Source organism: Dendropsophus ebraccatus, chromosome 2 (assembly GCF_027789765.1).
Source record: "Dendropsophus ebraccatus isolate aDenEbr1 chromosome 2, aDenEbr1.pat, whole genome shotgun sequence".
In the NCBI taxonomy this organism is placed as follows: domain Eukaryota; kingdom Metazoa; phylum Chordata; class Amphibia; order Anura; family Hylidae; genus Dendropsophus; species Dendropsophus ebraccatus.
Genome location: NC_091455.1, coordinates 84,791,783 through 84,817,154, shown reverse-complemented (window position 1 = coordinate 84,817,154; position 25,372 = coordinate 84,791,783). Strand labels below are relative to the sequence as shown.

The window sequence follows — 25,372 nt, the reverse complement described above, 5'->3', positions numbered from 1 at the left end:
AAGCAAAGTCAACACAATAAACTTGCAGCTTACTGCATACTGCAACCTGTTGTTATCTTTTCTCCTTTAAGTGACACCAGGCCATCCGCATGATATGAAAGAGAACATGATTCCTCAGACCAGGCCACATTTTACAGTTCTGATGGTCACATCACCATTCTAGGTGCTTTTTGTAGACAAGGACCAGTATGGGCACTCTAACCCATGTGCAACTATTTGATCCCATACACAGCAAGCTGCAATGCAGTGTATGTTCTGAAACCTTCATATCGTGGCCAGCATTACCTTTATCTGCCATCTATCCTTCAATAACTCTTCTGTAAGATTACAACAAACAGGCTTTCCTTTGCTCCACATGCACATGACTGAGCCTTGGGCGCCCATGACAGCTGTCAGTTCATCAGTTCTCCTTCGTCCATACAGTCCATAGGACATGCTAGTTGAAGATGTTCTTAACCAGTTATATAGCCTTCACAACCTGACCCTAGACAAAGTCACTCAGATCCCCAAACCTTCCTATTCCTTCTGCTTCCAAAACATGAACTTTCCACCCCCTGAATCAATAGTATTGAAACCACTGAGAAGTGATGTAAATGTTATCGTTGATCGGTGAATGCAAAGATAAGAAGGACACCTGATTAAAATGATGGATTCTATGATACGACTTACAGAATAAAAGACATGGCTCTTACAGGGAAGGGAAGAATGCCATTCCTGTTGGCTGCTCTTCAGTGTACAAAGGATCATTATGATCATTAGATCATCATTTAACTGCATAAAAATGTGAAACATTGCTCATAATTTATGATGTTAACAATGGACATAATATTTATTGATGGGCCAACTCCTTTAACCTAGCTAAGCAAACAGCTAAACAAACCTGTGGAAGAGTAAAGTAAGAGTTATCTGTTGGCTTGACCTGCTCTGCTGATATTGTTCCTTGTGGGCTAGCCAATGGGCTAACTGTCTGACTTGGCTCAGCATGTAGTGTATGTGACCACAGGAGACAAAATCCTGATATTATGGTCTGAATGACTAATTTAATGATTTTCTTATCAACTAGTATCAAACCGAGTGAACCCTAGCCATTATTCTTTTAGTACTAAAGTAATTAATAATGATACATATAACACATGTGAATCATATGTGTGGTTAAGGCTGGGTTCACACTACATTTTGCAATCCATTTCGTTTATCCGTTTAAAAAAAAAAAAAAAAAAAAGGTGAAAAAATGGACTGGAAAATTGATATATATGTGTGCATACGTTTTAACCCATTTTTCTATTGACTTCCATTATGAAAAAAAAAAACAAATCAAAACGTATCCTTTTTTTTTTTAATGTACTGTACACAAAAATTTGGTCGACCACGTTTTTGTGTATGTTAAAAAAACAAACAGAAAAATGGTTCAAGACTGGTTCCGTTTTTGATTCCGTCTTGGTTCCATTTTTTAAAAAGCGGATTGCAAAAACGTAGTGTAAACCCAGCCTAACATGAGAATGGACCATATTAACTTAAACTAATACGTACACAATATTGTGTAAATGCAGACTAACCAAAGGACCCAAAGTGATCCCAGTGGCTCAAGCTGTTTGACCATTTTGGCGCATCTTTAGACTTTTGTCTAACTTTAAAGTCAAATGTGGTCTAACTTTATACCACCCTATTAGTTGACACTCTTTATGGTAGTTTTTATGTGGCATTTTGGAGCATTGCAACATTTTTTAGATCATGCACCTTTATATGAAGTCAACCTCTTCTTGCTAATTCACAGAGGGACACAACAACAACATGTCTGAAAAACATATAACAGGGAACAAGGCATGTAGGCTTCTACCCCATTGACTTTGTTAAGTGTTCAGCAAGCTGTATGCCCATTTTATGAATGTTACAACTAAGGCATAATATTTAATAAGTTCAATTTACAAGTACAGGCGTTTCCACAACTAAGGGCACAGACTATGGAAATCATGGCAGTTTATAACAATTTAAAACACATTTCCTATTGCGCGTAGTAAAAGTTTAAAAATAAATAATTTATAAACTATACTTACTACCTGAACTAACAAATGACATATTAAAGTGATCTTGTCACATGCAAAAATCTGGACAATCAACATTTCACAGATATTTTCTTCTGTGATTATATCACCAAGCTTTAGTCACTGTACAATGTTCTAGAAAGGAAATACTATTTTAGTAAATGCTAATTTAGAACAAATAGTTTACGATAGATAAACGCAGGTGGAAAGTTCCATGTGATAAAGCAACTAAGCATATTAAATAAAAAAAAATGCTGCTCTCAGGAAATGATATTGTTACATAGTGTATGCTTTCATCTATACACAGCTTCAAGCGTCATGTCTAAACTGGTGTTACAAAGGAATATTATACAGAACTGACATTAACAGGAGCATTCATTTATACAAGCATGAAGGTATCATTTGATATTTCTGACGATTTTGTATACAAACAGTTCACTTATTTTATATTGTGTATATGGAAGTGTTAATTTTAGAAAATTGTGTGGTTTGCATTACCACATCTCAGATTAAGGGTCCCTTTGAGGCAAAAGGGTTACTGGAGATTTTGTGCTGAGGACACCTCCCTTCAGGAGATCAGCTCCAATGTGCAGGAGAACCATATACAGTGGTACCTTGGTTTAAAGAGGATGCACCACCTCTTACATCCTCTTTAACCTAAACCCAGTGATCAAACGGCGCCGACACGGGGAAGCCGATGCCGCGGTCCATTTTTCACACCGAGGCTCCGTTCCCGTGCACGGTGCCGTTCTATGCACCGGAACCGGCCGGTGCTCAAGCACTGGAGGCGGACCGGGCCGCCTCCAGTGGGAGGGAATTCCCTCCCCTGTATGACGCGGCTCCAGCAGGTGCGGAACAGCAGGCGCTGTCGATCAGTGGGTTTAGGTTAAAGAGGATGTACCAGGTGGTACATCCTCTTTAAGGGTAACTTGGATTGAGAGCGTTTTGCAAGAAGAGCTCACAGTTTTTCAAAATTGTGACTTGGTTTAACAGCATTGCTTTGGTTTAAGAGCTCCCAGTACCGGGTGGGAGGGGGAGTTGGGGAGGGACATGGTCTGCATAGCATGGTCTACAGCACTGTACTCTGACCCAGGAAGCCTTCGCTCACCTTGCAAATCATAGCAGATCCGCTTCAGGCTGGGGCTTGCATCAGGGGACATGACTGTGGAGGTAATCTCTCCATAGCTGTAACCCCTCTCTCTCTGGACAGAGATCGCTGCATTTATGTGCCCACATATGTCCTACTCATTCCTTCATGCCCCCGGCAGTCTCTGTCCTCCCTTGTGTTTCCCATCCTCTCTATTACTGTACAGTAACTTATAATATCACATATTCTGCTGTTTCTAAATGTTTGTTTTATTTGTTTTACATGTTAGTCAGAATAATAAATCATTATTTTTGGGGTGTGGAATCTATTGTCTACATTTCAATTATTTCTTATGGGAAACTTTGTTTTGGTTTAAGAGTGGATTTGGATTACAAGCACAGTCCCGGAACGAATTATGCTCGTAATCCAAGGCACCACTGTAACTATTATTCATTTTCCCAAGGGTTTGTGCTGATGTTGTTAAGGATCATTAATCTAAAATATATTACCATAAGAACAATATTACAAGGCACAAAGTGAAAAATATTAACCCAATAGCCCCTTTAATATAATTTTCTATAACAAATTGGGTCCCTTAATCAAAGCAACAATGGAGATCAGAGGATCCAGGGCTGCCATTTATGTTAAATAGCAGTAATGGAGCAAATACATCAAGCTGAGTAGATTCCTCCAGTCCTCCACATATAGACATGTATAATCACATGCTCATCCCAGACTTAATCTGCTGGGCTTAAACTTCATACTTGTATTTCTACACATGACCTCAAATGACTTTTAACAATATCTGGTGAGGGAGGTGAACATTTTACAAAGAAGATAGAATTCTCTTTCTGATAATGCATAGGATTCATAAAAATAAACTTTTCTACCTCTAAAGGAGTGGATTCTCCTGTAAATCCCTAATTCTGGCCCTTGCTTTTGGATGTATATGACATATTTTCGTTAATGCTGATTATTGTTGGTGAAACTTAGGGTAAAGAGTAATCCCTAATTCTGGCCCTTGCTTTTGGATGCGTATGACATATTTTCGTTAATGCTGATTATTGTTGGTGAAACTTAGGGTAAAATGTAATATGAGGCCCATACCGCTGCGGAATCTGTTGGCGCTATACAAATAAATAAAAATAAAAAGAGCATACCTTTATGATGGCAAATTGCTTCTTTTTTCTATTGGCCCCCTGTTCCCCTGCAATCGGGGCCGCTACTTACAGAGACATAAATGCTTATCAATGAATTAAAGAAATTACCAGCTGGCCAGTATCCACCACCCAGTGTGAAACAGGCTGACAAACCTGAGACAATCTGACAGTGTTTAAAGCGACTCTGTACCCACAATCTGACCCCCCCCCCCCCCAAAACCACTTGTACCTTTGGATAGATGCTTTTAATCGAAGATCTGTCCTGCGGTCCGTACGGCAGGTGATGTAGCCCCGTGCCCTATGGGAGTATCTGTGCCCTAACTTTGCACCACCTCTCCGTCCCTCTTCATCATTAGGAATGCCACTGAAACATTTTTTCCATGTTGAACATTGCACAGGTCCTTAACGATCCAGCCCATGTGCTGGGCTGCCACAGGTGGGGAATAGGAGGCAATCTGCCTGGAGCATTCCTAATGATGAGGAGGGCAGGGAGGAGGGACAGAGAGGTGGTGCAAAGTTAGGGCACAGATACTCCCGTTTGGCACGGGGCTTTCAAGTTTAAAAGTATTTTTTTAGGACAATAACTGCATCACCTGCCAAACGGACGACAGGACAGATCTTGGATTAAAAGCAGCTATCAGAAGGTACAAGTGGTTTGGGGGGGTCATATTCTGGGTACAGAGTCACATTAATCACACTGACATTATCAGAACCTCTCCAGAAACATAATGGATGACTTAGGATAGGAAGATACGTTGCAGATTAGCAGCAGAATTTCTGCAGCAGAAAGGCAGAAGTGGATCCAGCTGGATGGGAAAATACAAAGGAAGGTGTTATACTTCCCCTTTTAGCTGGATCTAATTCTGCCTTTGGCACATTTTCTGCAGCAGAAAATCTGCAACATGCGATCCTAAACTTAGGGTGCTATTACACAGGCTGATGGGGGCCTGATCATAACTGTAAACAAACGCCTATCTGCTAGAATGGCTGCACAGACATTGTTACTGATGACCTTGCAGCCCTTGTTTAAACAATATACATTACCCATCCATGCTCCAGGGCATCTCTTGCGGTCTGCTTCTTCCTGGGCCTGTCTGAGCTGACAGGCCACTCAGCCAATCACTTGCCAAGGTGGTCCCAGTCAGTGATTGACTGAGTGGCCTGTCAGCTCAGACAGGCTGCTCTGAAGCTGCAGCGCAGGACCTGGGAAAAAGCAGACCGCAAGAGGTGCCCTGGAGCATGGATGGGTAATGTAAACTGTTGGCAAATCTTCAGCCACTGGCCGGGCATCGCTATTGCACATAGTGATGCATGGTTGGTGCCAGATGATTTTAGGTCCAAACCTAAATCAACGATCAGCCAATGATCGTTGTCATAGGCTGATCATTGTCTCTATTACACAGTGCGATAATCGGCCGGATTGGGCTAATTCGACCGATTATCACTCCATGTAATAGGGCCCTTACACTATTTCAATGCTGTATTTGCTCTTACATTGTCAGAGCGGCTCAGGTTTATGCATCTTTGACACTTGGCGGTGGATACTGCCTAAAGGCCCTATTACACTGAACAATTATCGGCCGATAATCGTCCCGTGTAATAGAAGCCAACAATCAGCCAACATGAACAATGTCGGCTGATCATTGCTGTCATTTGTCTTTCAACATGTTGAAAGACAAACGACAATGATAGCAGCAATCTGCTGTCATCACGCCGTGGAATAGTAGCGGCAGCAGACTGATGCTATGCTCTATGGGCTGACGATCTAGCGGGCTGGCGATCTATGGGCTGACGATCTAACTATCACCCAGGCAGCTCCCTGCAGCTCCTCGCAGCCCCCCCTGCACTTATCTGCTCGCTGCCCCAGCTCGTAATAGCCGCGCCAACGAACGGGGAACGAGGAGCAAACGAGCATTGTCGCCCTGTGTAATAGGGGCTTAACATATGTGATGCTAAAAGTATTGGTGTCAGTAGCAGAATAGTGGGGAAGAGGAAAAATGATTGCAATCAGGGGACCAGAATCAATATAGATATGCTATCAATTTTTATCTTCACTGGAACCTTTTTTTTAGAACGTTGTTTCCAAAGGCTTTTGAGCCAAGACTATAAGATCCTTTTCTCACGATTGGTGTAGTTTCATATAGTATTGAAAGGAACAAGGCCAGCAAATGTATAATACTAACAAATATTCTTTCACCCTGTTTTTGCAATTGCCTGATATGTCTTGTTCCAGGAAAATAAAAGTAAAGTCATATTCCAGGGTTTTTTTAAGAGCCTGGCTAGTCTTATCCTGATCATTCTCATCTAATTTTCTGTAAAGCTGATTCAAGCTGTTAGAACAACTGTGCCCAAAGAGACCAGTGAAACAAATCTCTTGTGCTTCACAAAGCAATGGCTTTGTGAGCAAGATAAGCCTAATGTTTAGTTAGGGTCAAGCCACTCAACATCAGCAAAAGGGAATTCAACTCTGAGTGTGCTTGAGAAAAGAAAACAATCAATGCAGAACAAGGACACACAGTATCAGTACCCTCTAAATCTTCACTGCGGATCATGAATTATTCTGTCTTTTAATGGCTTTGATCACACAGCATTTCACTTGTGTCTGACTAGGCTAATATTTTGCTGCTTATATATTTAAAATAATGTGATACAGCTCCATCCCCAGACATCAAATATTACTCTACTCCACTGACTACATAGGACTAGTGCACTATGTACACTCATGGTTACTGGTTGGGTGAAGCACTACTGTGTTTTCTCTGTTTAAATCATAATGACAACCAAAAACATCCAAATGACCCTGATGAAAAGTTTACATACTCCAGCATCAATGACAGCTTGAAGTTTTTGTGGTAGTTGTGGATGAAGCTCTTTATTTTCTCAGATGGTAAAGCTGCCCATTATTCCTGGCAAAAAGCCTCCAGTTCCTGTAAATTCCTGGGCTGTTTTGCATGAACTACATGCTTGAGATCTCCCCAGAGTGGCTCAATGATACTGAGGTCAGGAGACTGAGATGGCCACTCCAGAACCTTCACTTTGTTCTGCTGTAGAGAATGACAGGTTGACTTGGCCGCGTGTTTTGGATTTTTGTTTTGTACATCCCATGAGCAGCTTCCGGGCTGATGAGTGTAAATTTGCCTCCAATGTTTGCTGATACCGTGGTTCATTCATCTTTCTTTCTTTCTAAACCTTTGTAGCTCACACATCCCGAAAACATCAGCGATCCACCTCTGTGCTTTACAGTAGGAATGGTGTTTCTTTCATCATAGGCCTTGGTGACACCTCTCCAAATGTAATGTTTATGGTTGTGGCTAAGAAGTTCGACTTGTTCAGAAGTTTCGAGGCTTGTCTCTGTGCTGTTTGGTGTATTTTAGGCGAGATACTTTGTGGCATTTATGCAGTAATAGCTTTCTTCTGGCAACTCAATCATTTCTTTGCATCGCAAACAATTTTCCTGACAGTTGTGGCCTAAATTTTTGTCAATTTGTGTCAACTTCTGTGCATGTTACCAGGCCAAAATCACCAAGGTATGTGAACTTTTGATCCAGGTCATTTGGATGTTTTTGGTTGTCATTATGATTTAAAAAGAGAAAACACAGTAGTTTGACAATAATGGCTTCACCCAATCACTAACCAGGAGTGGGAATAAATGTTTTTGTGTCATCATTCATATTCTCTGAAAAAAGGACAAGAAAACAAAAATTCGGTTGGGGTATGTAAACTTTTGAGCACAACTGTTTGCTAGCTCTCTAGCATATACTGTAATAAATCGGGTGGCACTTATGCCCAGCCCCCATCCCACCAAGCTGCTTCCACTTTTCTTGAATTAGCGGGGCTGGTGTAAACCAGCAAATAGTTGCACATTTTTGCACAGACTGGAGCTTGAGTAACAATTTGTTCACGCCAAACTGCAGACCAAGGAGATTATAAGTCCCCCCATAAGTATTAGAATAGCAGTGTTAAAGGATCAGCGAGGTGAATAACATTTTTTTCTTTTAGCCAGCCTGACGAACAAGCCTATTAAATTTGGGCATACACTTGCATTTTCCATTAATTTTTGCTTCATTCCAACTGTAATTATAGCTGAAAGGTGAAAGGGTACAATGATGTCACAGTTCACCTTGTTTCTTCCCATTTCTTTAGGAAAGTATGACAACATTTAAAAAGTCCACTCGGCTTACCTGGGCATGTGCCAGAGCCCACAGCACCTTTGGGGGCCCAGAGAGGGAGAGGGGCCCAGTGCTCTAATGTTCAGCCTGCTCACTATAGTGCAGGGTGAACGAACTGAACATCAGAAGACAGGAGAAAGAAGTAGGACCTGCACGGAGTGGAGATGAGCCCAACAGAGAGAAAAAGGAAAAATACTGAGCTGTAGGTGCTGTGTGTATGTGGCAGTCAGTATCTGTGTCAGTTAGTTGTGTATAATTTAGCAGTATGTAAGTATTTATGTACGTACATATGTCAGTGTCAGTAGTGTGTGTGTCAGTCAGTGTCTGTGTCAGTAAGTGACTGCTTCAGTAATATGTGTCTCAGTCAGCGTCTGTGTCAGTAATGTGTGTTTGTGTATGTTAGTGGTGTCACAAGTGATAGTGCATAGTGTGTGGATGATGGGTGCATAGTGGTTGGATGACGGGCCCACTAAGGCTCTTTCGCCCCAAGGGCTCGCAAAAACCTGGAGCCGACCCTGTCACCACTCATCTTAGATTGCATTTAGTGCTGGAAAAGTAACAAAACAAAATCCCTACAAGAGTGAACTGGGGGAATTTAAGGTTTGTGTTGAGTTATCATATAAAAAATAGACTGCTTCTAAATTATTATTATTATTATTATTATTATTATTATTATTATTATTATTTCATTAATATTAAGTGAGTGTGTACATTATAACACTTAACTAAAAAAATGCCATGTTTTCCAGGCAGCCTTAGAGCTGAATCCAACTTCTTAATCGACCAGAAATCAAATGGCGCACCCTTGGGTTCGGAAGAACCCCAGCATTATTGAGGTTCACTCATCTTTATTTTTTACCCATCTATGATCAGCTTCCAGTGGACCAGCCACGTTACATTTGTGCCAAGTACCACCATTGTATTTCCAACTCAAATGTGCAGTAAAACTTATGTAAAATAAAAAAAATACAAGTATATGCTTCAGTCTAAAACAAATAGTCTGAGTTGGCAGTGAGAACATATAAACATTCATAAAAAATATTTTTATCCATAAAGCAACATTTGAAAGGATGTCCAATCCAAACTACAATGTTTTCAAATGTACATTTGATTCATTTTTGGCTAAATCCATGACCTTTCATGCTGGGCTTAACAAACTGGTGTTATATAAATTGGTATATTTACCTTGGAATGAAGGGAAAGCTTGCAATATATGATATGGAGACTGACACAGCACAGCTTCAATGAATTAATGGTAGTGTTTGTGTATATTTTCTTACATGAATTACATTTTGATTACAAGTGGTAATATGACACGCTCCTGGCCAGTGGCCTCTTCACTGTGACTGCTACTGGCAAAGGGAAGAGTGTGGAAAGACCTCTGAGAATGCAATATCTCTTACCAAATGGAGCTTGGCCAGAATTCAGCTAGCGTCACACTTCGTCAAAACAGCACTTGAAATCCTAAGCCTCCAATTGCATCTGCCTCCAGATTGAAATAATGGCTGCTGTCTAGCAGATTAGACTTGTTTACTAAATGTAAAGGGATGCTAAAGCAAAATAGGGAACTATGATGAGACGGAAATACAAATGCTTCCATGGTGCATATACTGTTGCATAGTGCTGTCCTGTGACAGGATAATGATAAAAGTCACATTTCCTAAAATCAAGCAGAAAGTACATATCAAATATAGTATGTTAACCTATAGAAATGTTATAAATTGCAGGTAGAGTAACTTGTAACACTATGAAACTGTGTGAACAGAATATAATCAGGACAGGTTCAGCTTCTGAAGGTAAACAATGACAGTTTCCATTCACTGTAAGCAGAGATCCTGTTAACCGTAGGAGTCCTTTACATTGCATGATGGGAGACAGCAAACAAGCACTGATCATCGAGAACCTCAAGCATTAGCGGAGCCTTTACAAGGCCCAATTATTGTGCAGGACATTTAAATATAATATCAAGTGCACATCTCATTTTTTGTCAGGTTGATGCGCAGCCAATAATGATAATTTAAGTGGCCGCACAAAAGATTCATTAAGTCAATAGTGTCCCACCTTAGCCACTGATGGGCTTGGTGGGCCAGTGGCATCACAACCCCCAAACAAGAAGTGGCTGCACACCTAGGGTGGGGCAGCATAACACCAGTAGTGCCCACATGGAAGCCAGGGAGGGGGGGTGAGAGAGAGGGGGAGAGAAAGAGATGTGCTTAAAAAACAACAACTGGTGCAGCAGTGCATAATCCACTAGGGCCATAGTAGTCCACTTTCAGAACAGTGACAGCCTCCTGAACGGTAAACACAGTTTACTGTAACCCCCCCCCCCCCCCCCCACACACACACACACACACACACATGCTTCTCTATGTCGGCCAAGGACAGACTGACCACAGAGCAGAGTAGCCCAGTCTGGAGGAGGGGAGTCTGATGTTAGCTCAATGAGGTACACAGGGAACTACTGTCAGTGAGTACAGTTACCAAGTTAGCAATACTGTCCACTGAGAAATTTTACTATAAAGTGGCCAACACCTTTTAAAAAAATTGTGCTCCCACCACCCAAAAAATACATTAGCATTTATCAGTGCACAAGTTGTGCCGACAGCGGAACCTGATAAAAGAAGGTACTGAAACCATTGTGTGCCAAACATTACTAAATTATGCTGAATATTGCTATACAGTGATTCCACATCTAGGCTAGCCAGCAAGGTTTTCAATGATGGTGATCTCATTCACACTAGTAACTGCATGCTTGGTATCCTTGAAATATGAATGTAGACAAGTGACAAAAGGGGACAAAATCTAAACAATATAGTTGCTTATATCAGATTTTCATTGCATTACTATGGGGCAAACTGGGATGGGAAACTTTCGGGAGTGCTTAAAACATTGCTATAGCTAAAGATTCATTGAACATGAAATTCTTCATCACATTTTAAAGCAATACTGTATCAACTGACACCTCTCCCCCCACAAAAAAAAATACTGGTACCATCTTTTTGATGAGAGTAAGTCCCTCCCATTCTTCTTCCAATCTTTGTTTATTTAAATTTTTCGGTTTTTATAACAAGACATTAAGAAATCCAGGGAGAAAAGGGGAAAGGGTTTGTAGACCCTATTGCAAATTTTCCTGTCTTAAAATGTTCCTGATGCCTTGGTAAGGGTAAAAAATTATCTTTTAATTTACAACAGCCATTCCTAATGACGTTCCTGTAATCAATATTTATTCTGGATCCACAAAAAATGAGAAGGTGATATTTATTTTAAGGTGATCCATATTTTGGCAAATGTTCTGAACAATTACATCCATAAAGTTCCGCAAAAAATGCGGATCCCATAGACTTCTATTGTCTAATCTGTACCACAATTACAGTCCGCACTAGGACTGGATTGCAGATTTTTAAAACTGAGGATAGTGTTGAACAACCCAACAGAAATCAATGGGCCCTAAATTTGTCTGTAATTGCGGATCCACAATTATGGACAAATTTACATAACGTGTGAATAAGGTCTAAGTCTCTTAAATGGGTTCATCCAAAATATATTAATGAAAAATAGGTAATAAATACAGCTATCTAGTATAAATATAAAAAGCATCATGGTTTGCTGCTTGTATTAGGCTGTCATATTTATATTTTAGAACCCACACTGATCCTATCTTGTTCCATATTGTTTTCGGCATATTCTGCTGATTTTCTTGATAAAACTGAACTTCTATTAGTTTAATGATTAGTAGACAGAAATGGACCTGAGTATTACACAGCCAACTGAAATCTCAAGGTCACAAGATCCCGAATTCCCTATTTAACATATTTTATCCATTTTATGGTAGATATAACTGACCAATGTAATAAATAAATGAATTATGTACCGTATAATGCAGACCATCAGACGTCCACAGGCTCATTCGTACAATCAATCTTTCAAGCAACATGCCGGACTAAAAAAAGGAAAAGAGCTGAACATGGATACTCGCTTGCATGTCGGCTGATTTGATATTTTGTGTATGGTTATAATCATTATCGGCTGCACATCTTTCTGTCAAAACTGGAGATGTCTGGCCAATAACAGTGCAGTCCAATAAGCACACTTGTAAAGGCACTTCAAACAGGCACCGATCTTGCACATTTGCAGCTGCATACATCAGGCTGTGTAAAACGTCCCTATGTAAGCATATATTTACATATTGGTTTACAGCAAGTATTAGTTGGCTTACTTCAAACAAAAATAATGCACCAAAAGTATGGCATGACCTTTGTGACCAAAACCCTTTTTTTGCCCATGCCCCTTGTTGTACATTTACTTGCTTTCTGCTGCACACAGCATAATAATGTGCCTCAATTTCTGTTTACCACTGTTTTCACCTGTGTGGAATAAAAACTCTGGGCCATCAGGCACAGTAAATGAAGGCCATAGCATTGTGATCATTATCTGGTCCTCCTTTTTGTCAGCATTTTTAACCAGGAGCGGAACAGAATACTGACAAAAAAAAAACCATATAGTTTAAGTAGATCTGTCCTGCTGTGTTCTGCTTTGTGGTGTTTCTCTGGTGTTTTCTTGTTTTTTGTGTTTTTTTTCTGTAAATAGCTTTTTTCCTTTTTGTATGTTCCTATAGATTCATCTTCAAAACAACATTAAAAAAACACAATGAAAAATGCTTGAAAATGGAAAATGGAACACAGAAAAATGTGTGTGTGAAGGCGGGCTTACACAAATCATCTGGAAACACACAATTGCTCCTTGCAGTCATAACACAGCTGACATGGAAGCAGAGGGTTAATCTGAGAAGGCAGCACTCCTGCTTTCAAGTTCAAGCACTGACATGATTGTTCATTTGGGATTCCCTTGGAATGAGTCATTGTTAGAACAGAGACTCCCTATTGAAGGAGCAGGATAATGCTCTGCCTCTTGAGGGTATAACAGCTGAGATTTTGTCTTGCAAGAGGCATGGATTAATGTCAGACCTGGAGGTAAAACCAGTCGAAGGTGTAATAGTGCACAATCATCTCCAATAACTTTCTCTTTCAGTGTCTATTTTTCCTGGCATGCACTGCCAGTGTAATAGTACAAACTGTTAATTTGACAGTGTCTGTTGTCAATAGAAAGGATATATACTGATCTTCATAATCTATTGATGTAAAGTGTTCTACTAAAGACGTGGCATTTTTTCTATTTTGTGTTACTAACTAGAAACATTTGCCGCACATTTAGTATTAAATAGGTTAACCTAGGATGACAATTTATCATCTATACAAAGAAATGTTAAAAAAAAAAATCTGATATATGGGGCATAATTCCAATGTTAAAATTACGTTCCCACACAGCATTTTTGCTCAATATTTTGGTCAGTATTTTGCAACCAAAACCAGGAGTGGATTGAAAACACAGAAAGGCTCTGCTCACACACTGTTGAAATTGAGTGGATGGTCGCCATTTAATGGCAAATAACGGGTGTTATTTTAAAACAACAGTGGTTGTTTTATAATAACGGCAATTATAATGGCAATTAGTCGCCATTTGCACTTCAAGGCTATGTTCCTATAACGTCCTTTTTTGGCAGTCTTACAAAAGCCTATTTGGAAAGCCGTCATTTCTCTGGCAAAACACAAGCGTATTATGCAAATTACAAATTTAATAAGCATAATACACCAATATTTTAGCACTAAAATGACGGGCGCCCCTAAAACAGCCAAAAAGAGAAGTTTTGTCTCACACACACACATAAGGTGAGCATGGCTCACCTTATGTTTGTGTTTTGGGGAGCAAATTTACCATTTATGATAGCATTAATGATTTCTCACAGAAATGATGCAGGTTCTTTTTTTTTTCTATCCTGTTTATTAAAAAGATCCAGCTAGATGCTGTGTTTGGTAACACACAAGTCAACGACACAGGATGCATATGAAACAGGATCTTGAAATAAAAAATAAAGTACCTTTCAATAAGATGCAAAAACTTGATGTGAACAAAAGATTGTTAACGGACGCACAAATCTGCAGATAAACCATAAACCGCAGTTTCACCTGCAAAACTCCATTATCGTTAAAGGGGTAGTGCGGCGTTTAACATTTATTCACTAAATAACACACATTACACTTTTGGTGAGTATAATGCACCACACTCCCGGGGTGGGGGGGAACACGGGGAAGGGGGCCATTCACTTAAATAACACACATTACAAAGTTGTATAACTTTGTAATGTGTGTTATTTAGTGAATAATTGTTAAACGCCGCACTACCCGTTTAAAAATCAATGTCAATGGATATATGTTTATGTAAGGGTACATTTACTCAGAAAGATTATCTGCCAAAGATTTAAAGCCAAAGCCAGGAATGGATTTGAAAAGAAGAGAAATCTCTTTTCTTTTTGCACTGCTATTCTGTTGAAGAGGAATTTGTTCCTTGAAACGCGTTAGTTGTGCACTTTTGATAAATAACTTTTCATCTGCTTCTAACTGTTGGAGTCTTTTGGGCAGTGCTAACCAGGGTTCCAACTCCAGCTTAAAAAAAAATCTTTAAAAAAATGTAGAATTGAATTTTGATATGAATTTTACAAGTTTTGCTCATGCATATATATTATGAGAAACATTCTAATAGGACACTGGCCCTATTACATAAGGGGGGTCAGGGAATATATCTGTAATAGGACACTGGCCCTATTACATAAGGGTGGTTGGGGAATATATCAGTAATACAGCACTGGCCCTATTACATAAATGTGGTCATGAAAAAGTTGTCAGTCACTATTTGGCAGTTTGTTTCTGAGCTGGAAGAGTCCATTGTGTGTGTGTGTGTGTGTGTAGGGGGGGGGGGGGGAGAATCTGTGCTGTTCTCTTCCTGGATGCTGGATGACTGTATATGAGCAGCAGTGTAATATGAAGATATCCTGTGTAATATAGAGGAGGAGGAGAAGACATAAGTAGTGTAGCTGTAACCTCTGTCCTCAGTGTGGTGTTTTCTCTCTGGGAGAAGATTGTGTGTTTTTTTCAGTGTTCAATGGCTGCATCTGTGTGTGTGTGTGTGTGTGTGTGTGTGTGTGTGCGTGCGTGCTATGGCTGCAGTTGGCTGTGTGTGTGCTATGGCTGCAGTTGGCTGTGTGTGTGCTATGACTACAGCAGGCTGTGTGTGTGTGCTATGGCTGCAGCAGGCTGTGTGTGTGTGCGTGTGTGTGTGTGTGCACACTATGGCTGCAGCAGGCTGTGTGTATGTGTGGTGTGCGCTTTGGCTGCAGCAAGCAGTGTGTGTGTGTGTGTGCTATGGCTGCAGCAGGCTGTGTGTGTGTGCTATGGCTGCAGCAGGCTGTGTGTGTATGCTATGGCTGCAGCAGGCTTTGTGTGTGTGTGTGTGTGTGTGTGTGTGTGTGCTATAGCTGCAACAGGCTGTGTGTGTGTGTGCTATAGCTGCAGCAGGCTGTGTGTGTGTGTGTGTGGAGGCAGGAGACTTGCTGCATCCACTGCACACACAGGAGAAGCTGCTTTATATGTTTCCTTATTCACTCAGAAGTCGCCCCAGGACCATGTAGGACATAAGGGAGAAGCTGCTTAGCCAGTGTAATAAATAACTCCCCTGGTATATGACTGGCCATTTATGAAGGAGCAGGAGTCGGAGTTGGAGGCGGTTCTGATAAAATTCAGTAGTCGGAGTTGGAGTCGGAGTTGCGGCTTACCGACTCCACAGCCCTGGTGCTAACCTTGATGGATTAGTCACACACCTTGTACTTAGACCAGCCTTATCCCCACAGGCCCCTTCCTGGGAGCATTCCGTTTGGACTATCCTAGTTGGCTTCCAGCCCTGCACTCTCCACCAAAGCACCATATCCTGGTATCTTCTGAAGACCTGGTACCCATTTTGTCCTGGCCTGGCCTTTTTTCTCTCCCTTGCCAGGCTTTTCTTTATGACCTGATCTCTGTTTATAGTCTGTTTCTGGCTTTGTCTTTAAATCTTTGGCAGATAATCTTTCTGTGTAAATGGACCCTAAAACAGCTGCTTACCTGCAAAACTGGGCACCCATTATAGATTTTGTTGACCGTACCTACCACATATGGATGTGGGATTTCTCCGCATGCAGCTAACACACATGCCTGTTTACATGGCCCGATGCAGCACCACTAATGAGCGCTAATCAGCCAGATGAGCACTCTTTTGCAGAGCCTTTACAAGGCCCAACTAATGGTGCACCCAGGCCGCACAAGCGGTTGCTGTTCTGTTCATGCGGCCTAATAATGTCATGGTTGGCGGCGCATTCCTGTTAACATGGGAAGAGGTGTGGCCGACTAGCGATTATTTACATGCTCACACAAAAGTTGTGATCAGCCAAGAACTTTTACACTCGTCAATTATCAGCAGTGAGCATTCTTGCCTTACAATAATTGGCCTGTCCGAAGTGACCCTAAGAAGGAGCCCATGGAGCGCAAAGAAAACATGCCACTAGAGTTGTTGATATGTAATAAATGCAGCTTCTACACAATTCACAACCATGACAAAAATGTAACTGTTCTTATGGACTTGAATGTTAAACAAAAAGTGCATCTTCAATTCAGCATGCATACATATAGAACAGGTAATATGTAAACAGTCCTAACAGTGTCTGTGAAGGCAATCCTCAAGGTCCTACTGAAGGGGATGCTATGAGCACTTGCCATTGTACCGTATGTAAATTCTCTGTGATGGAACTGGTTAATAAATGAAGTTAGTGGCCTCTTTTACTGCCCTCTCTCTGCTGCCTCTTTCTGGTTAATTACTCACCCACTGCTAGGCTTTTAGACTTTGCTGCTACAGATTATAATTACCCATTAAAATGTTGATTTTTTTTTTTTTTTTTATACACAACGGCAAAATAGCAAGCGACAACCCTTTGATTCTGCCTACTATGATTATTTTATTTTCTATGGAAGCATTCATTATTTTGCTTGATTTTACTAAGGTGTTTATAATAATGACTAACCTCCTCTAATTCTATTAGCTGAAGCCCACTAGGAATGTTATTAACTTTTATGTTAATTTTAATTTTCAAAGAACAAATCTCCTTAGTCTTTAGAAGAAAAGCGGAACCCCCAGCAGCTATATGCAGGGTGTCAGGTACCTGCTTCTGTTGTTTTTACTCTTGAAGGTAACAAGAAAACACCCTGCTGTCGGAGATACTGCAGATGGCTAATTAACTAAAATTACTATTATTATATATTTTTATTTCAATTGCATTTAAGTGGCGGCACACAAAATACAATTAAAACAAGAGTTACTGTAGAATGATGCATCACCATTGGATACGCTGGCATTTTTTTGTCTAACATTAATTGGCATTACAACCTAGGTCCAGGATATTTAAAAGGCCATTGTTTTAGAAGACCAGACCCAGCGCTCGACGAAGGAAGTCCTCACCTCGGCTCCTTTATTTTGGCTTTAATGCCTGTTGAGTGGGCTGAATAGAAGTCTATTCCAGAATGGGCTTACTTAATTATAACACAATATAATTATTCACAATATATGTTTTCACAAACCACTTAATAGCATCACACTGCTCAAAACAATCTGAAAAGTTCAGACTGAGCTGAAATTTATGTAATTTATATACAATGAAATGTTTCTATTAAACAGCTATTTAAAACAAGTTCTATGATCAAAATAAACAAAAGACGCCTTGTTGCTGCAAAATAAGTACTGACAATGCCATATAAAATATTCACAAACATATTATCTTGGCATTGCTTTATTGGCAGACCGCTAGGCATTTACCAATGTGGACTTAAATGTATTATTACTACAATTAGACAAATTCTCATTTTTGCTTGCATGGAATATTGTGACATATCTATGGCTGGAATATATATATTTTTTTAAATTAATACAGAGCTCTCAACACTTTGGATGCAACAATAGGCTATCTGAACCATGCTGACAATGAAGCAAAACAGGGCACGACTGCTGATCAATGCATACACTATCTGTGCTGAGGTGATGAAATATCCAGGGCAACAATGTAATCTATGTAATAACAGTAGTGATATGTATTATCGGGCAAAAAAATGCACATGCTCGAGTCCATCCGAACCTGATCATTCGGCATTTGATTAGCGGTGGCTGCTGAACTTGGATAAAGCCCTAAGGCTATGTGGAAAACATGGATATAGTCATTGGCTGTATCCATGTTTTCCAGACAACCTTAGAGCTTTATCCAACTTCAGCAGCCCCAGCTAATCAAATACCGAACGTTCGGGTTCGGATGGACTCAAGCATGCTCGAGGTTCACTCATCTCTAGTGGGGTGTAATAATATATACAAATGTGGCACCAGCGCAATTGATAATAGTAGTTGCCAAAGAAAAGTTAAATAGTATTTGGAAAAGAATTGGCAACGTAGTGTAAGGTTGAGTTCCAAAGCTAAAACTTTCCATAGACATAGGGGTAATTTATCAAGACTAGACTTAATGTAAATCTGTGCACGCCTTTTAAAAAATCAGCAGGGGATGTGATGTGCTTTTAAAATTATATAACCTGCTGATAATTCCCTATAGCTCACAGGGCCGGGAGAATGAAGGTAGATTTCTTACCTTCATCCTTGGCGCCATGTCTGTGATCAATGCGGTGATCCGCCCCCTGGCCAGCCTGTCCCTTCTAATGAATATCAGCAGAGTAATCCGGCTGGGGGTGGGGTGTTGCTGCGGTGTGGCAAAGGGTTGATCGATGCACCGGGGGTGTATCACAGAAACAGAGCTGAGGATGAGGGTGAGAAAATTACCTTCATCCTTAGTGCCCCTTGCGCTATAGGAACATATCAGCAGGTTAGATACTTCTAACCTGCTAAAACATTTCCTTTTAAATATTTCCTCAAGATGTTATGGACACCCAATCAAATCCTGTTAAGGGTATATTCACACGAACGGGCTCGCAGCGAGATTCTCGCTGCGAGCCCGGCAGGTCCTGGCAGTTCCCATACACTACATACTTGCTGCGGTCTAAACGACCGCAGCGAGTGTGTAATTCTGCCGCCCTTAACCCCTTCTGCTCCCGCCCAGCTCCCCCGCTGTAAGCATACTTTACCTGTCCTTGCTGCACGGGGTCCCGGCGTCCTGCTCTCCCGTCCGGCCAATTAGTGTGTTGCCCAGCCGCAGCCACTGATTGGCCGGACGGGAGAGCAGGACGCCGGGACCCCGTACAGCAAGGACAGGTAAAGTATGCTTACAGCGGGGGAGCCGGGCGGGAGCAGAAGGGGTTAAGGGCTGCAGAATTACATACACTCTGCGGTCGTTTAGACCAATGACTGGCTGCGCAGGCTGTCACTGCCAGAATAGTCTGTCTTCGAAGTGAAGGACCGAAGATGATGTAGTAGGACACCAGGGGAGTGCTAAGAGGTAAGAATAGGCTGTTTGTTATGTTCTGCACCTGGGCAGGAATATATTGAAGTCAATACCCCTTTTAACAAATTGGTCCTAGAATACTGGCTTATAACATACTATTTTAACATTGAGTTAAATGTATGAAGGGTAAGTAGTTAACCAGGTTCTTCCAGTCACATTTTAATTCAGTATCAGAAAAAACACACTCTAACCCATATAAAGCTACAAGAAACACTTTGTCAGCACATTTACATTAAGAAACATAGTAATGTCAAAGACAAGATTTAACTTAAGGCTTATAAGCGTGGAGTAGAATCAGAGCTGCAATGTATGGTATCAACTTTAAATTAAATACAAGAAAAAGAAAGCTATTACTCTGATCACATGATGCAAGCAGCTCTGGAACAATATGATGGTGGCCATCTCTTTGATATTACAGCAAATCTAGGTAGACCTAGTCTGCAGTCATATTGTTCACTCTCTTTTCTGAAGTCATCGAGATATGACACATGGCAGGTTTACAGATGAATGCATGTACTGTTTTATATGTCTATTCTGTGTACACAGGTGGCTAATACAAGAAAGCACTAAACAATAAAATATTCATGTGTAAGAGATCACACATGAACAATATGTGTTCAGTCTGCAGAACATATAATTGACAAACCTGGTGCTTTCTCAACAAATATGACTTTGGAATCTTGATGGAAGTTGTGCCCAGTCACAATCATTTTCTTTCCACCACTCACTGGGAAGCTGTCAATACTTTGCTTTTCTACCAAAGGCAATTCTTGAGCAGAACGCTGGGCTACAAAGAAAATGAAACATAATACAATCATCTCTCAGCAGGTTTTCAAATGTCCAGGGTAAATATAGAGATATTCCCAATATAGATTACACACAAGTGCTTAAGCAGTGGTGACACAATACAACAGATATGCTATCAGAACAGAGTGTCTAACATATGTCTAACACTACAACTAGCTGGAACTTGTGGGTGATCCTCAACTAAATAGACCTGTGCTATGCCCTCCACTGAACCTCGGACATTTTGTATAATACATGTACAATGCATAATAAATACCACAAAACACATAAACATACAGTAACTGTGGCTTTTACAGCAACAATCATATTGAAATATTTTTTTTACTTTGGGAATACAACTGTAAAAAGAAGAGTTGACTTACAACACTCAATTGGATTGGACGCCACTTGAAGAGTCAGAGTCCTCCCATTGGCTTGTGGAATGTGTACACGGAACACCAGTCGTACCCTGGTGTTCTTTCTTCCAATGTCAGTTTCCCCTTTCCGCAATTCAATGTCAGAGTTTCGCAGCTTTAATATACCTGCACAGTCAATACTGTTAATAGAAAAACAACAAATATAATTTAGAGCCTCACTACAACATGTACTGTAAAATGACAATTGTATTTACTGTAATCTGGTTCAAGAACTACGATGTCTAGAATAGCATAGTGGGAATTAAACCCTGTCAACAACTGGTGCCACAGGCTTTTCACACCACATTTACAGCGATGTCTTGGCCACACAGTGGTAAACGGGGAAAGAAGATAACATAGAGAGGGCAGAATATATAGAGTTGCACTTGCCATAGGGGGATTTGATGTTATCAATGTTGAAAGGCACCTGTCAAAAACCTTTCAACAAATAAGGATATAATTTGCAGGGAAAGACTAAATAATTAATTTTTACATGTCAATGTGTGTGTGTGTGTGTGTGTGTCTGTGCAAAACCAGTTCTGCTCACCATTACACTTACATAAAAAGTACAGTAGTCCCCCAGTGAGTGGCAAAATACAGGTTTGTGGACAATAAAGAAATCTTTATAGTCATTGGCAAAGATTTTATTTTTATATTAAGATTCTCCTTTAAAGCTATAGCTATATATCTGTAACTATGGAAAATCTTTAAAAAAAAAGCATATTACCTCTTCAGAACATACCATTAAAGAAAAAGTAATAAAAATAATAAATCATGATGTTTAAAAGAGAAAACTAGCTAAAATGATTACTCTATTTCTAAACAACCTGAGGGTATGTGCATACGTCGTATTTTTCCTATAGCAGAAAAATACACAGACACATATTAAGAAGGTAGTCTCAGATTTCTGTTGTGTATTTGGACTCTTTGGAACACATTTTTGTCATATTTTGTATGATTAGGTCCATTCTAATGAGCTAATCCACACTCTGCATTTCTGACACACTTTCCCAAGGGATACACTCAAAAAGATAAGTGACATCAAAATGCACAATGAAAAAAAAAAGTATTGCTGTTCTCAAATTAAACTGCAACACATATTCCCATTAAAAGCAATGGGTGTGTATTGCATGAGCTTTTCAGCATATGGGTTTTGAAGGAAAGAAAAAAAGTGCCTGAAACAGGCCAGCAGTGGGAGCGTATGGCTTCTGACATCGTATGGCTCCTCAGATCCTCTTTAAATGGAAGCTTTCATCACTTTCATGCTGCCTGAAGAATCAGTTGTGTGAAAGTTCCAAAGTGGCTTCTTCCCAACCCACAATCCTACTGGAACCGCTGGAACCGGGGAGGTGAGTGGACGTCTTTTTCCTCAGCCACCTCGTCCCCGGTCCCAGCGAAAAAGTGCCCCCCGCCCCCCGCTGGAGTACCCCTTTAAGTACGGCGGGTCAGGCGATACTATAAACATGCCGGATGCTTTAAACAGTCCCAATGAAATCAATGGCATCAGTTCATAGATACATTTCCCTCCAGCACTTTTTTACTTCATCAGAGAGAAACGCCACCGGATAAGTGTAAACCTGGCCTTACATATGCAATTTTATTGTCAGTTTTTGATGCATTTCCATTGCAAAAACTGCCATAAAAAATGGCATGTGCGCTTCCAGCTCTAAAGTAGTATGTGGGCCCTATATTTCCTCTATATTCTGTTCATTTTTCTTCATCAAAAGATGGAAAAGGATATAACCAGTGGAAACACAATTAACCGCACCTTCCATAAAGTTTCATTGCTCCCTCTGCAGGGATCCTTCCTGTGTATGGTGACCAAAAAAAGGAAAACAGACTGCTAAGGTGCTAGTTGAATGAGCCCTGAGACCTTCCATAGTTCCTGCATGCATTGGGACCTGTCTTCTGATTCAACCTGATGAGCAGTAGTAGAAACTATGTTCTCACCAAAAACACTAAGGGCTATTAAAGAAGTGCGGTGAAAATTTTTACTAACGTATGGTATTGCCCCCCCAAATGTTATACAAATTACCAATATACACTTATTATGGGAAATGCTTATAAAGTGCTTTTTTTCCTGCACTTACTACTGCATCAAGGCCTCACTTCCTGGATAACAGGACCCAACGACCCAACTTCCAGAGCTGTGCGGGCTGTGGCTGCTGGAGAGGATGATGGCAGAGGGGTGCTTAGTGTCCCTCAGTGTCCCCCTGCCATCATCCTCTCCAGCAGCCACAGCCCGCACAGCTCTGGGAGTTGGGTCGTGACATCACAATTTTATCCAGGAAGTGAAGCCTTGATTCAGTAGTAAGTGCAGGGAAAAAAGAGCTTCATAAGCATTTCCCATAATAAGTGTATATTGGTAATTTGTATAACTTTTGGGGGGCAATACCATACTTTAATCAAAAATTTTGCCGGACTTCTCCTTTAATACTACCATTTTAGCAAGAGTCCATTGTGATGTTATCAGACTAGTTTTCTCATTTTCATGATTCCTGTAGAATGTATTGCTACAGAATCATGGTTAGTTTAACATTTACAGATCATAAAAGTGAAGCCTGAAATTACAGACTTTACTATCTCAATACATCCCTTGATAGCATCTTCCTTCAAGTTACAGTATGTCTCCTGTCAATGTCTACCTCCAAATTTTTATCTCTCATTTCATCCCCTGTCAAACAGCTTTTTTTTAATGAATTAGATTCAATTAAAGAATGTGGCTTTTTAACAATATTTAATGGCTGGGGCTGACAATGGCAAATTTGCCTAAGGAAGAATCGCCCACCCGTAATGTAATCTACAGTGCAAACTGCATAAAATGAGAATGTGTCATTAATTAGAGAAGTTGCTGGCACGCCTGCACCTCCGCTGATATCAGTGATTCACTGCAATGTGGTTTACTGCTCAACAGTCCATGTTATAGGAGTTAGAAACAACGTGTCATAGGGACTTGCATCATTTTAATAGACAAAGTCAATCATAGTTTGTGAATCGCAATAATACCAGGATAATTTATCAGACGTGATACTCTTGACTATTGATTACATATAAAAAAGTTAGCATAGTAAACTTTAGTATTTTTATCTCTCTGTCTCTAGTCCTATTTTACACCTGGGAGGTGGGTATTATGATATAGCTGGGAAAATGTTTACAAGACTCTTCAACTTTTACAGTGTTAATCAGAAGTACACATTGGAAGGGTTTCCCAATGAATACTTGTGATTTACTTCTCTGACAGATTTTTACTGTATAGGCAAACAGTGGCACCTCTCGCCCATAGGCTTTCATTATTTAAAAAAAAGGCCTTTTTATGAAGTAGCATAGTCTGCTATGTTATTTATACGTAAAACAGTAGACAGACATATACTGTCAGTACAGAGACTAAAAGGACATAGTTTTGGCCTCCATAGGGTAAATGGTGGTCTACAGATACATACGTTTATTTGCATGAAGCATTGAAGCAAACATGCACTCAACAAGCAAGTAAAGTGTGTAGAATGTATATATGTATATATATATATATATATATATATATATATATATATATATATATATAGCTTTCCAGGTAAAAGCAGGACCCTTGCAAAATGTAGTACAATTGCATTGTTTAATCTGTTTGCATGCTTGAAAAACAGGGCACTTCACAATACAAGATCCAATAAGTGTCATGCTATAAAGTGTACACTGCGGCTGAAGTGGATATTTACAGCTGTGTAACTGAGATGTGATTTATAAAAAGCAACAGGCACATGGGCTGAAACACTATAACCAAAAGCAATAAGCTGTCAGAAATGTTTTTCAAGGTTTATGGAGGTGGTAATATGGGGAGAGGTACTTCAAAGGGCACACTGCTAGAGCTGATTGGGAAAAGATGGGCGCATTCTGGAATTTACATAACAAAGCATTTCCATATTGAGTCTCCAACAAAAAGTTATACAAGAAGAGGCCTGGCAAGCAGGTGGCTCACGGCTTACATGGCTTTCATATTGTTCTCAGGCAACAGTGGGATTTCCAAGACTTTGGTGTTGGAGATGATGGTTTCATGGCTTGTTGTCGATACGGTCTTGCCGGTGATGCGATGGACTTGATAGAAGGCATGAGGTCGCAGCAGCCGATCATCTGCCGTGCCGATGAACAGCTGGATGGTAAGTGGCTCACTTTCCAAATACCCGTGTAGCTGGCAAGAGAACAAAAAGGTTCAGGCATGAAAATATAAAAAATAATCAGGACAGGTGCTGAGTGTTAGGCCATCAGGTTGCCCAGCAATATTGGTGTAATAAAAAAGGTGTAAGTCAGAAAAATGTCTCATTATTCCAGTGACCTGAGGCAATGAAGTTAGATTTAATCTTTATATGA

The 25,372-nt window shown here is 40.3% G+C and overlaps 1 protein-coding gene across 6 annotated transcripts in view; it reads right to left on the bottom strand.

Annotated features, from left to right (window-relative positions):
• Nucleotides 1-25,372, bottom strand: part of NFATC1 (nuclear factor of activated T cells 1) — a 156,321-nt gene that overhangs the window by 79,079 nt on the left and 51,870 nt on the right. For all 6 annotated transcript variants that reach the window (XM_069957886.1, XM_069957888.1, XM_069957891.1 and 3 more), the window contains exons 4-6: nt 24,991-25,193; nt 20,981-21,153; nt 20,458-20,598 (exon numbers count right to left, since the gene is read on the bottom strand). In XM_069957886.1, the coding sequence (XP_069813987.1) occupies nt 20,458-20,598; nt 20,981-21,153; nt 24,991-25,193 (517 nt within the window). The remainder of the gene's footprint in view (nt 1-20,457; nt 20,599-20,980; nt 21,154-24,990; nt 25,194-25,372) is intronic.